Source organism: Notolepis coatsorum (assembly GCF_963971535.1).
Source record: "Notolepis coatsorum genome assembly, contig: SUPER_15_unloc_1, whole genome shotgun sequence".
NCBI classification, from domain to species: domain Eukaryota; kingdom Metazoa; phylum Chordata; class Actinopteri; order Aulopiformes; family Paralepididae; genus Notolepis; species Notolepis coatsorum.
Window position 1 is genome coordinate 140,624 of NW_028174866.1, and position 13,280 is coordinate 153,903.

At 47.3% G+C, this 13,280-nt stretch overlaps 1 protein-coding gene across 1 annotated transcript in view; it reads right to left on the reverse strand.

The window, feature by feature from the left end:
• Positions 1-13,280, reverse strand: part of LOC311242256 (apolipoprotein B-100-like) — a gene marked incomplete at both ends in the record, with an annotated part of 53,420 nt that overhangs the window by 39,166 nt on the left and 974 nt on the right. Inside the window, 1 exon segment of the mRNA XM_084338455.1 lies at positions 7,262-7,442. Coding sequence (XP_084194581.1) covers positions 7,262-7,442 — 181 coding nt within the window.

Consider the following 13,280-nt stretch of genomic DNA (forward strand, 5'->3'; position numbering starts at 1 on the left):
GCGGCCATGGATGCAAGGCTTCGTCCACATTGCAGCCGACCAGTGGGAGGCATGGTCTATCAACGTTCGAGACAGGGGAGGGGAGAATTGAAGGGAGAATTGGCGAGGCGAAATTGGGATGGGAAAGAAATTGAAAAAGGAGGAGAAAAAGTGGATAAAAAAAAAGAAGCGATGAGGCAGAGAGGAACCGTTGAAGGAACTCTGCACTGAGGCATTTAGATTGTAAAGCCTATACACTTTAAACCATTCCTATGGATGTAACCACACTCTTGAGGGTCTTGAAATGCAGCAAAGTGAAATCCATCCGCAGATGTTATATGTTATAACTGGTTTATCTCAATGTTGAATCCACCTGCAAGTGTCTTGCCCTAGAAAGCCTCCATTTTTCTTTACCCATTACAAAATGAATATTGTTGAAACCTGCAAGCTATGGGTACATGCTAGTCCAGTGGGATTCAATTTAGGGGCAGCCTGGCCTAAAGGTTAGAGAAGCAGGCTTGGGACCGGCAGGTCACCGGTTCGATCCCAAGGAGAGGCCGGAAAAATATGGACAGCGAAGTGAATGAATAACACTATTCCGTCCTTGAGCAAGGAACTTAACCCCCAACTGCTCCAGTTGAGCTCATCAGTGGCCAACAGTGTCAGACTGTGGTTGTACTGGGCAGCTCCTAGTGGCCAACAGTGTCAGACTGTGGTTGTACCGGGCAGCTCCTAGTGGTCAACAGTGTCAGACTGTGGTTGTACTGGGCAGCTCCTAGTGGTCAACAGTGTCAGACTGTGGTTGTACTGGGCAGCTCCTAGTGGTCAACAGTGTCAGACTGTGGTTGTACTGGGCAGCTCCTAGTGGTCAACAGTGTCAGACTGTGGTTGTACTGGGCAGCTCCTAGTGGTCAACAGTGTCAGACTGTGGTTGTACTGGGCAGCTCCTAGTGGTCAACAGTGTCAGACTGTGGTTGTACTGGGCAGCTCCTATTGGTTAACAGTGTCAGACTGTGGTTGTACTGGGCAGCTCCTAGTGGCCAACAGTGTCAGACTGTGGTTGTACTGGGCAGCTCCTAGTGGCCAACAGGTCAGTTTTCTCCCACTGCTATGACTGCCCCTTCAGCTAGCAAGGTCAGTTTTCTCCCACTGCTAGGACTGCCCCTTCAGCTAGCAAGGTCAGTTTTCCCCACTGCTAGGACTGCCCCTTCAGCTAGCAAGGTCAGTTTCCCCACAGCTAGGACTGTCCTTCCAGCTAGCTTGTTCTCTCATGCTGGTCCAGCCCTGTCTGCTAGCCTGGCTCCGGCAGCTAGCGCAGCCTCTATGTTAATGTAGCATTACAGCTAGCATAGGCCCTGTAGCTATCAGTGCCCTGGCAGTTACCCCTCAGCTCCTCTAGTTACCCCTCAGCTCCTCTAGTTACCCCTCAGCTACCCTAGTTACCCCTCAGCTCCTCTAGTTACCCCTCAGCTCCTCTAGTTACCCCTCAGCTCCTCTAGTTACCCCTCAGCTACTCTAGTTACCCCTCAGCTACCCTAGTTACCCCTCAGCTCCTCTAGTTACCCCTCAGCTACCCTAGTTACCCCTCAGCTACCATAGTTACCCCTCAGCTACCCTAGTTACCCCTCAGCTCCTCTAGTTACCCCTCAGCTCCTCTAGTTACCCCTCAGCTACCATAGTTACCCCTCAGCTACCCTAGTTACCCCTCAGCTACCCTAGTTACCCCTCAGCTACCATAGTTACCCCTCAGCTACCCTAGTTACCCCTCAGATTCAGATTCAGATTCAGATTCAGATTCCTTTATTGAGCCATTTGTGTAAAACACATTGGTAATTGTTGCAGCAATACAGTGTATGCATTCTTTCTTTTTTCACAGTAAACAAACACCAACACAGACAAGAAACGAAAACAGTGCAGTGGGGGATTAATCAATAAATAAAATACATATATATATATATATAAAGTGAAGTGTGCAGAGATCCAGTACGGACTAGTGCAGTGCAGTCAATGTCATTGTGCCAGTGTCACTTGGGGGCAGAGTGGGGGGGGGGGGTACCAAGGGGGGGGGGGGCCTGAGGCATTGATCAGCCTGGCGGCTGAGGGGAAGAAGCTCAGTCTGTGTCGAGCTTTCACAGCCTTTGGGATCCTCAGCCTTCTCCCAGAGCTACCCTAGTTACCCCTCAGCTACCCTGTCCCTTTGCTAGCCCCACTTTGGTGTAGCTTCCCCGCTAGCATGGCCCAATTTTTTGTTTGTTGCCTTGTTTTTGTCCCCTGCCCCTCTGTCTGTATTTTTGGGTCGCCCGGTGGCTCCCGTGGAGGGGGGAGTACTGTGAGGTTCGCCTCTTCCCTGGACCTTTAATTCCTGTTCCCTGGACCTTTTATTCCCTGTCTCCTCACCTCACCAGCCCCCACCCTCGCGCTGTCGTTACTGTGAGGTTCGCCTCTTCCCTGGACCTTTAATTCCTGTTCCCTGGACCTTTAATTCCCTGTCTCCTCACCTCTCTAGCCCCCACCCTCGCGTTCGTTTACTCTCGTCTGCTCTTCAGCAGCCCACACCCTTGGACTATCTTTCATTATGTGTTTGATTGGTCCGTGCCGAACACACACTTCTAGTCAAGTATCAATTACCTTCACGCACCTGATGTGTGTTCTAATTAGCGCCCCAATGGGCTTTAAATACCTCGATCTCCCCCCCAGTCCTTGTCGGGTCGTTCTCTATCTGTAAGCTCCTACGGGAGATTCCCTATCTGTCTGTATGCTGTTTCATCTCCGGCGTGAGACGAGGTGCAAGCCTTCGCCACCTGTCGCCGTTTGCCTGGAGTGGGATACAGTACTGCGCTCTCTAATTCTCTACGGGAGGTATTCCAGTGTTCCACTCCAGACCCCGCGCCAGACGCGCTCCTACAGCTGATGCGTTCTCCAAGCCGACGCGCACCACTTCAGACGTTTAGCTGGCGCGCTACCACTCCAGACGCGCATCGCTCTCTAATTCTCTACGGGAGGATGCGTCTCTCCGAGCCGGCGCGCTCTCCGAACCGGCGCGTTCTCCAAGCCGACGCGCACCACTTCAGACGTTTAGCCGGCGCGCTACCACTCCAGACGCGCATCGCTCTCTAATTCTCTACGGGAGGATGCGTCTCTCCGAGCCGGCGCGCTCTCCGAACCGGCGCGTTCTCCAAGCCGACGCGCCCCACTCCAGACATCTAGCCTGCGCGCTCCTACTCCATCCCTGTAAGCAGCTCTGACCCTCGCCCTGTCCAAGGCCTTAACCCTGTTCTCTCTGTCCCTGTCTCCAGCCCGCCTCCGCGGGCCTCTGTCCCTGTTCCCCTCTCCAGTGCCCCTGTCCCTCGCCCTGTCCAAGGCCTTAACCCTGTTCTCTCTGTCCCTGTCTCCAGCCCGCCTCCGCGGCCCTCTGTCCCTGTTCCCCTCTCCAGTGCCCCTGTTTCCTGCCCTGTCCTTTGCCCTGGCCCTGTCCTTTAGCCTTAGCCCCTTAGCCTGCTCGCCTCTTAAAGGCACAGTGCCAATTTTCCCTAATTCTTGCTTCCAGTATTTTGTGTTCTCCCTTAGCCTTCCCCTTATCCTGCTCGCCTCTTAAAGGCACATTGCCCTTTTTTTCCTTGTTCTAGTATTCTTGTGTTCTCCCTTAAAGGGACAGTGCCGCTTTTCTGTTGTATTCAATAAATGCCCAGTTCTTGGCTTACTCTCATACCTGTCTTGTGTTGTGCGATTGGGGTTGGTTACAAACCATAACAGTATTAACAGTGTTCATAGTCAGTATCTGCTGCACACTGCAACACAGCCGCCTGCTCTAAGACATACACTAAATCATGCTCTGTTTCTCTCTCTCCCTCTCTCTTCCACACACACACACACACAGAGCTCCCTCCCCGGGCCCCTGTCCTGTAAGCTATGGGCTCGTGTTGCTACACGGACCTGTTTGTATGTTGCACGGTCCCTAGGACTCCCTACCATAGATATATATATCTATGCTCCCTACTAGTAAACAGTCAACCCTCCGTCTCTTATTATATGTGAACTAAAGAGTACAAGGTTTACACAACAGCCCCCACCCCTTGTTTTATTGTATTTGTACCTGTACTACCTGCTGTCAGCTGTTTATCTCTCTCTGTGAGCTTGATTAGCTCACGTTAGCTCCGCGGCTAACCCTGAACTAAATCAATGACTAGGTTCTAAAGCATTTCGAGTAGTTTTCACTGAACATAGAAGCAGCCAAACAGCGGGAGAATTTCGGGAGCATATGACCAAAACCCAGTTAGGAACCATCGATTCCCATCCCTACTACTAACTTTACTTTTCTTCATAGCTAAATCAGACAGTAAGCCAGTCTATCAGAGTGAGTGCTCAGTGCTGCGGTCAGGCAAGCGATACCGGAGTCTCATGGCGAGCACAGAAAGACTCAGAAGAAGCTTCTATCCCCAGGCCATCAGGCTGCTCAACGAACAATAAACACTATGCAACAACCATCAAATGCACACAGCACACACATCCACATGCGCACACTCACTTTAAACAAACACACTGCAGCACCCACTCTCCACACTTTATATCACCTAAACACACTTTATATTTATTGGTAAAGGATTTGCACTACAACTCGTACACCTTACTGTAAATTGTACCTAAATTGTACCTCATCCCATTTCTGCTTTGCACTATATAGTATTGTATATTAGTACATTGCATAGTATATTGTATATTGTATGGTAACTCAGTTACTTCTATTCTGCATCGAACATTGTACATATGTCTATACTGAACACTGACTTCTATTTTTACTTCTATTACATGCTATACTATTTTATTTCATACTTATCTTGTCTAGCACAGTCTCTGGAGCGTAACAGTAAGAAGCAGCAAAAATGTAATCTCACCAGTTCCACATATTATTTTTACGCACAGTTATTGTTATGTTTGAAGGCTCACAGTGTTCCATTAAGGATACCAATTGTACACCACAGATACCACAAATTCTTCTATGAAAGAGAGACATCGAGAGGTTTTGTATCAGATTTTTATCATCAATTACTACCGTCCTCGTATGAAATCCTCCACCTACACTCAGTCTGGAGGAGGGATATACCAGACCTGGAAATAGATTTTGATTGGCAAGAAGCCTGGGCAAATGTTCGACTTGCATCAAAGAACCCGGACCATCAACAAATCAAATCAATCAAATCAATCAAACTATATTCATAGGACATACTTGACTCCTATAAGACTGAACAGAATGGGTCTTAAACAAGACTCCAAATGCTCCTTATGTACAAATGGGGACGAGGGGACATTTATGCACATATACTGGGACTGCCCACCAGTTAAGATATTCTGTAAAGAAGTGACCCAGCAATTATCAAATCTCTTAACCCTGAATATACCTGTACACCCCTCTGTGTTACTGCTGAATGATGTTTTTGAGTGTGCAGTACCTATACAGCTAAAGAGATTGGTTTTATCTGGTATCACAGCGGCTAAAAAGCTGATAGCATCACGATGGTTTCAACCGGAAAAAATGTGCCGGTAGGTCTGGATTCTTGCATATCTCGATGTGATTTATCTAGAAATATCTAAAGCAAGAATTTTGAGTCTCAATGAATCCAAAATGACAATATGGTTAGAAGTGGTGGAGAGAATAAAAGCTAGCATATAATGGTAGTGCCTGGTTAGGAGCGAATGATAATGGATGGATTATCCAATGGGGGGGGGGGGGGGGGGGAGCGAGCGAGAGCATATGTGTGTAGGGTATTAGATAGCAGGTATTAGGTGTATATCTTGTATAAGACATTTATCTAAATGGTGATTTCATTGGATGTGCACTGTTAATTAATGCTTGTATATCAAATTTTATGTTATCATGTTTGTTTGTGTTTGTTTAAAAAAAAACAAAAAATGTATAAAAGTATTCTGTACTTCTGTATGACAACTATTAAAGAAACTTCCTCTCCTCCTACTATCTCCTCTCCTCCTATTTCCTATCCTCTCCTCCAACTATCTCCTCTCCTACGATCTCCTCTCCTCTCCTCTCCTACTATCTCCTCTCCTCCTACTATCTCCTCTCCTCCTATCTCCTATCCTCTCCTCCTACCATCTCCTCTCCTCCTATCTTCTATCCTCTCCTCCTACTATCTCCTCTCCTCCTACTATCTCCTCTCCTCCTATCTCCTATCCTCTCCTCCTACTATCTCCTCTCCTCCTATATCCTCTCCTCCTACTATCTCCTCTCCTCCTACTATCTCCTCTCCTCCTATATCCTCTCCTCTCCTACTATCTCCTCTCCTCTTATATCCTCTCCTCTCCTACTATCTCCTCTCCTCTTACTATCTCCTCTCCTCCTACTAGAATAGAATAGAATAGAATAGATCTTTATTGTCATTGTTACAGTTGTTACAACGAAATTAAAAAAAATGCAACCCTAGGTGCTAGTAAAATAAGAATAAAAACAGTCCTAAACACAGTGTTAAATATAAAAACAGGGTGGGGCGTAAATAACATTAATAAAACAGGGGGGTATAAAATATAATTCTCTTAATCTCTTAATGTTGTGTGTGTGTGTGTGTGTGTGTGTGTGTGTGTGTGCGTGTGCGTGGTGGGGGGGGGGGGGGGGGGGTGCAAGGAGGCTGTTGTTTTAAAATTTAGCTGAGTTTAGTGCACATATGGCCCTGGGGTAAAAACTAAACTTCAGTCTGTTAGTCCGGGTGGGCATGACGCTGAAACGCCTGCCCGAGCGCAGCCGCACGAGGTGCTTGTTGCCCGGGTGGTGTGGGTCCTTCAGTATTTTTACTGCTTTTTTGAGGCAGCGGGAGTTGTATAGTCCCTCCAGTGAGGGGAGAGGGCAGCCGATGATCTTCTGGGCCGAGTTGACGACCCTCTGGAGCGCCTTCCTCTCTGCGGCTGTGCAGCTGAGGAACCACACATTTATGCAGTAGGTGAGGATGCTTTCCACGGAGCAGCGGTAAAAAGACACAAGCAGGTCTTGTCTGAGATGGTAGTTTCTTAGTACTCTCAGGAAGTAGAGTCTCTGCTGTGCCTTTTTTACTATCGCCGTGGTGTTGATTCTCCAGGTCAGGTCATCCTCCAGGTGGACACCCAGGAACTTGATGACCGAGACTCTCTCCACACATCCCCCATCGATATACAGGGGCTGTATGTCGGTCTTCTTCCTCCTGTAGTCCACGATCATCTCCTGGGTCTTTAGCTTGTTCAGCTGTAGGTTGTTATCCTTGCACAGGGCTGACAGCTGCTCTATTTCATCGCGATACGTGACCTTTTGTGATGCAGCCCACCACGGTGGTGTCGTCAGCGAACTTGATGATGGTGTTGCTGGGGTGGACTGCGGTGAAGTCGTGGGTGTAAATGGAGTAAAAAAGGGGACTCAGCACGCAGCCCTGGGGGGATCCGGTGCTGAGGCTGATGGCTGTGGAGGTGTGGGGGCCTATTCTGACCCTCTGGGGGCGGTCAGAGAGGAAGTCCTTAGACCACTGGCAGAGGGGATGGTTTAGTCCAAGGTCCATGAGTTTGGGCACTAGTCTGTCAGGCAGGATGGTGTTAAATGCAGAACTAAAGTCCACGAAGAGCAGCCGTGCGTAGCCCCCCGCTCTCTCCAGATGGGACAGGGTAGAGTGGAGAGTCGTGGCGATGGCGTCCTCCGTGGACCTGTTGGCTCTGTAGGCCATCTCATCTCATCTCATCTCCTCTCCTCCTACAATCTCCTCTCCTCTCCTCCTCCTATCTCCCCTCCTACTATCTCCTCTCCTCCTACTATCTCCTCTCCTCTTACTATCTCCTCTCATCCTACTATCTCCTCTCTCTCCTCTCCTCCTACTATCTCCTCTCCTCCTACTATCTCCTCTCCTCCTCCTATATCCTCTCCTCCTATGATCTCCTCTCCTCTTACTATCTCCTCTCCTCTCATCCTACTATCTCCTCTCCTACTATCTCCTCTCCTCCTACTATCTCCTCATCTCATCCTACTATCTCCTCATCCTACTATCTCCTCTCCTCCTACTATCTCCTCATCTCATCCTACTATCTCCTCTCCTACTATCTCCTCATCCTACTATCTCCTCATCCTACTATCTCCTCTCCTACTATCTCCTCTCCTACTATCTCCTCATCCTACTATCTCCTCTCCTACTATCTCCTCTCCTACTATCTCCTCTCCTACTATCTCCTCATCCTACTATCTCCTCATCCTACTATCTCCTCTCCTACTATCTCCTCTCCTACTATCTCCTCATCCTACTATCTCCTCATCCTACTATCTCCTCATCCTACTATCTCCTCTCCTACTATCTCCTCTCCTACTATCTCCTCTCCTACTATCTCCTCATCCTACTATCTCCTCTCATCCTACTATCTCCTCATCCTACTATCTCCTCATCCTACTATCTCCTCTCCTACTATCTCCTCATCCTACTATCTCCTCATCCTACTATCTCCTCTCCTACTATCTCCTCTCCTACTATCTCCTCTCCTACTATCTCCTCTCCTACTATCTCCTCTCCTACTATCTCCTCATCCTACTATCTCCTCTCCTACTATCTCCTCATCCTACTATCTCCTCTCATCCTACTATCTCCTCTCCTACTATCTCCTCTCCTACTATCTCCTCTCCTACTATCTCCTCATCCTACTATCTCCTCTCATCCTACTATCTCCTCATCCTACTATCTCCTCATCCTACTATCTCCTCATCCTACTATCTCCTCTCCTACTATCTCCTCTCCTACTATCTCCTCATCCTACTATCCTCTCATCCTACTATCTCCTCTCCTACTATCTCCTCATCCTACTATCTCCTCATCCTACTATCTCCTCTCCTACTATCTCCTCTCCTACTATCTCCTCATCCTACTATCTCCTCATCCTACTATCTCCTCATCCTACTATCTCCTCTCCTACTATCTCCTCTCCTACTATCTCCTCATCCTACTATCTCCTCTCCTACTATCTCCTCATCCTACTATCTCCTCATCCTACTATCTCTCTCCTACTATCTTCTCTCCTCTCCTACTATCTCCTCTCCTACTATCTCCTCTCATCCTACTATCTCCTCTCCTACTATCTCCTCTCCTACTCCTCATCCTACTATCTCCTCTCCTACTATCTCCTCATCCTACTATCTCCTCTCCTACTATCTCCTCTCCTACTATCTCCTCTCCTACTATCTCCTCTCCTACTATCTTCTCTCCTCTCCTACTATCTCCTCTCCTACTATCTCCTCTCCTACTATCTTCTCTCCGCTCCTACTATCTCCTCTCCTACTATCTCCTCTCCTACTATCTCCTCTCCTACTATCTCCTCATCCTACTATCTCCTCTCATCCTACTATCTCCTCATCCTACTATCTCCTCATCCTACTATCTCCTCTCCTACTATCTCCTCTCCTACTATCTCCTCATCCTACTATCTCCTCTCCTACTATCTCCTCTCCTACTATCTCCTCATCCTACTATCTCCTCTCCTACTATCTCCTCTCCTACTATCTCCTCTCCTACTATCTCCTCTCCTACTATCTTCCTCTCCTACTATCTCCTCTCCTACTATCTCCTCTCCTACTATCTCTCTCCTCTCCTACTATCTCCTCTCCTACTATCTCCTCTCCTACTATCTCCTCTCCTACTATCTCCTCATCCTACTATCTCCTCTCATCCTACTATCTCCTCATCCTACTATCTCCTCATCCTACTATCTCATCTCCTACTATCTCCTCATCCTACTATCTCCTCCCTACTATCTCCTCTCCTACTATCTCCTCATCCTACTATCTCCTCATCCTACTATCTCCTCTCCTACTATCTCTCATCCTACTATCTCCTCTCCTACTATCTCCTCTCCTACTATCTCCTCTCCTACTATCTCCTCTCCTACTATCTTCTCTCCTCTCCTACTATCTCCTCTCCTACTATCTCCTCTCATCCTACTATCTCCTCTCCTACTATCTCTCTCCTACTATCTCCTCTCCTACTATCTCCTCATCCTACTATCTCCTCATCCTACTATCTCCTCTCCTACTATCTCCTCTCCTACTATCTCCTCTCATCCTACTATCTCCTCTCCTACTATCTCCTCTCCTACTATCTCCTCTCCTACTATCTCCTCATCCTACTATCTCCTCATCCTACTATCTCCTCTCCTACTATCTTCTCTCCTCTCCTACTATCTCCTCTCCTACTATCTCCTCATCCTACTATCTCCTCATCCTACTATCTCCTCATCCTACTATCTCCTCTCCTACTATCTCTCTCATCCTACTATCTCCTCTCCTACTATCTCCTCATCCTACTATCTCCTCTCCTACTATCTCCTCTCCTACTATCTCCTCTCCTACTATCTCCTCATCCTACTATCTCCTCTCATCCTTACTATCTCCTCTCCTACTATCTCCTCATCCTACTATCTCCTCTCCTACTATCTCCTCTCCTACTATCTCCTCTCATCCTACTATCTCCTCTCCTACTATCTCCTCTCCTACTATCTCCTCATCCTACTATCTCCTCATCCTACTATCTCCTCTCCTACTATCTCCTCATCCTACTATCTCCTCATCCTACTATCTCCTCTCCTACACTCTCCTACTATCTCCTCTCCTACTATCTCCTCTCCTACTATCTCCTCTCCTACTATCTCCTCCTACTATCTTCACTCTCTCCTACTATCTCCTCTCCTACTATCTCCTCTCCTACTATCTCCTCATCCTACTATCTCCTCTCCTACTATCTCCTCATCCTACTATCTCCTCATCCTACTATCTCCTCATCCTACTATCTCCTCATCCTACTATCTCCTCTCTACTATCTCCTCTCCTACTATCTCCTCATCCTACTATCTCCTCTCCTACTATCTCCTCTCCTACTATCTCCTCATCCTACTATCTCCTCACCTACTATCTCCTCATCCTACTATCTCCTCTCCTACTATCTCCTCTCCTACTATCTCCTCTCCTACTATCTCCTCATCCTACTATCTCCTCATCCTACTATCTCCTCTCCTACTATCTCCTCTCCTACTATCTTCTCTCTCTCCTACTATCTCCTCATCCTACTATCTCCTCATCCTACTATCTCCTCTCCTACTATCTCCTCTCCTACTATCTCCTCATCCTACTATCTCCTCATCCTACTATCTCCTCTCCTACTATCTCCTCATCCTACTATCTCCTCTCCTACTATCTCCTCATCCTACTATCTCCTCTCCTACTATCTCCTCATCCTACTATCTCCTCTCCTACTATCTCCTCTCCTACTATCTCCTCATCCTACTATCTCCTCCTACTATCTCCTCTCCTACTATCTCCTCTCCTACTATCTCCTCTCCTACTATCTCCTCTCCTACTATCTCCTCATCCTACTATCTCCTCATCCTACTATCTCCTCTCCTACTATCTCCTCTCCTACTATCTCCTCTCCTACTATCTCCTCTCCTACTATCTCCTCATCCTACTATCTCCTCTCCTACTATCTCCTCTCCTACTATCTCCTCTCCTACTATCTCCTCATCCTACTATCTCTCTCATCCTACTATCTCCTCATCCTACTATCTCCTCATCCTACTATCTCCTCCTACTATCTCCTCTCTCTACTATCTCCTCATCCTACTATCTCCTCTCCTACTATCTCCTCTCCTACTATCTCCTCATCCTACTATCTCCTCTCATCCTACTATCTCCTCTCCTACTATCTCCTCTCCTACTATCTCCTCTCCTACTATCTCCTCATCCTACTATCTCCTCTCATCCTACTATCTCCTCATCCTACTATCTCCTCTCCTACTATCTCCTCTCCTACTATCTCCTCATCCTACTATCTCCTCATCCTACTATCTCCTCATCCTACTATCTCCTCTCCTACTATCTCCTCATCCTACTATCTCCTCTCCTACTATCTCCTCTCCTACTATCTCCTCATCCTACTATCTCCTCTCCTACTATCTCCTCTCCTACTATCTCCTCTCCTACTATCTCCTCTCCTACTATCTCCTCATCCTACTATCTCCTCTCCTACTATCTCCTCTCCTACTATCTCCTCATCCTACTATCTCCTCATCCTACTATCTCCTCATCCTACTATCTCCTCATCCTACTATCTCCTCTCCTACTATCTCCTCTCCTACTATCTCCTCTCCTACTATCTCTCTCTCTCCTACTATCTCCTCATCCTACTATCTCCTCATCCTACTATCTCCTCTCCTACTATCTCCTCATCCTACTATCTCCTCATCCTACTATCTCCTCATCCTACTATCTCCTCATCCTACTATCTCCTCTCATCCTACTATCTCCTCTCCTACTATCTCCTCTCCTACTATCTCCTCTCCTACTATCTCCTCTCCTACTATCTCCTCATCCTACTATCTCCTCTCCTACTATCTCCTCATCCTACTATCTCCTCATCCTACTATCTCCTCATCCTACTATCTCCTCATCCTACTATCTCCTCTCCTACTATCTCCTCTCCTACTATCTTCTCTCCTCTCCTACTATCTCCTCTCCTACTATCTCCTCTCCTACTATCTCCTCATCCTACTATCTCCTCATCCTACTATCTCCTCATCCTACTATCTCCTCTCCTACTATCTCCTCTCCTACTATCTTCTCTCCTCTCCTACTATCTCTCTCCTCTCCTACTATCTCCTCTCCTACTATCTCCTCTCATCTACTATCTCCTCTCCTACTATCTCCTCTCCTACTATCTCCTCATCCTACTATCTCCTCTCCTACTATCTCCTCATCCTACTATCTCCTCTCCTACTATCTCCTCTCCTACTATCTCCTCTCCTACTATCTCTCTCTCCTCTCCTACTATCTCCTCTCCTACTATCTCCTCTCCTACTATCTTCTCTCCTCTCCTACTATCTCCTCTCCTACTATCTCCTCTCCTACTATCTCCTCATCCTACTATCTCCTCATCCTACTATCTCCTCATCCTACTATCTCCTCTCCTACTATCTCCTCATCCTACTATCTCCTCTCCTACTATCTCCTCTCCTACTATCTCTCTCATCCTACTATCTCCTCTCCTACTATCTCCTCTCCTACTATCTCCTCATCCTACTATCTCCTCTCCTACTATCTCCTCTCCTACTATCTCCTCTCCTACTATCTCCTCTCCTACTATCTCCTCTCCTCCTACTATCTCCTCTCCTACTATCTCCTCTCCTACTATCTTCTCTCCTCTCCTACTATCTCCTCTCCTACTATCTCCTCTCCTACTATCTCCTCATCCTACTATCTCCTCTCATCCTACTATCTCCTCATCCTACTATCTCCTCATCCTACTATCTCC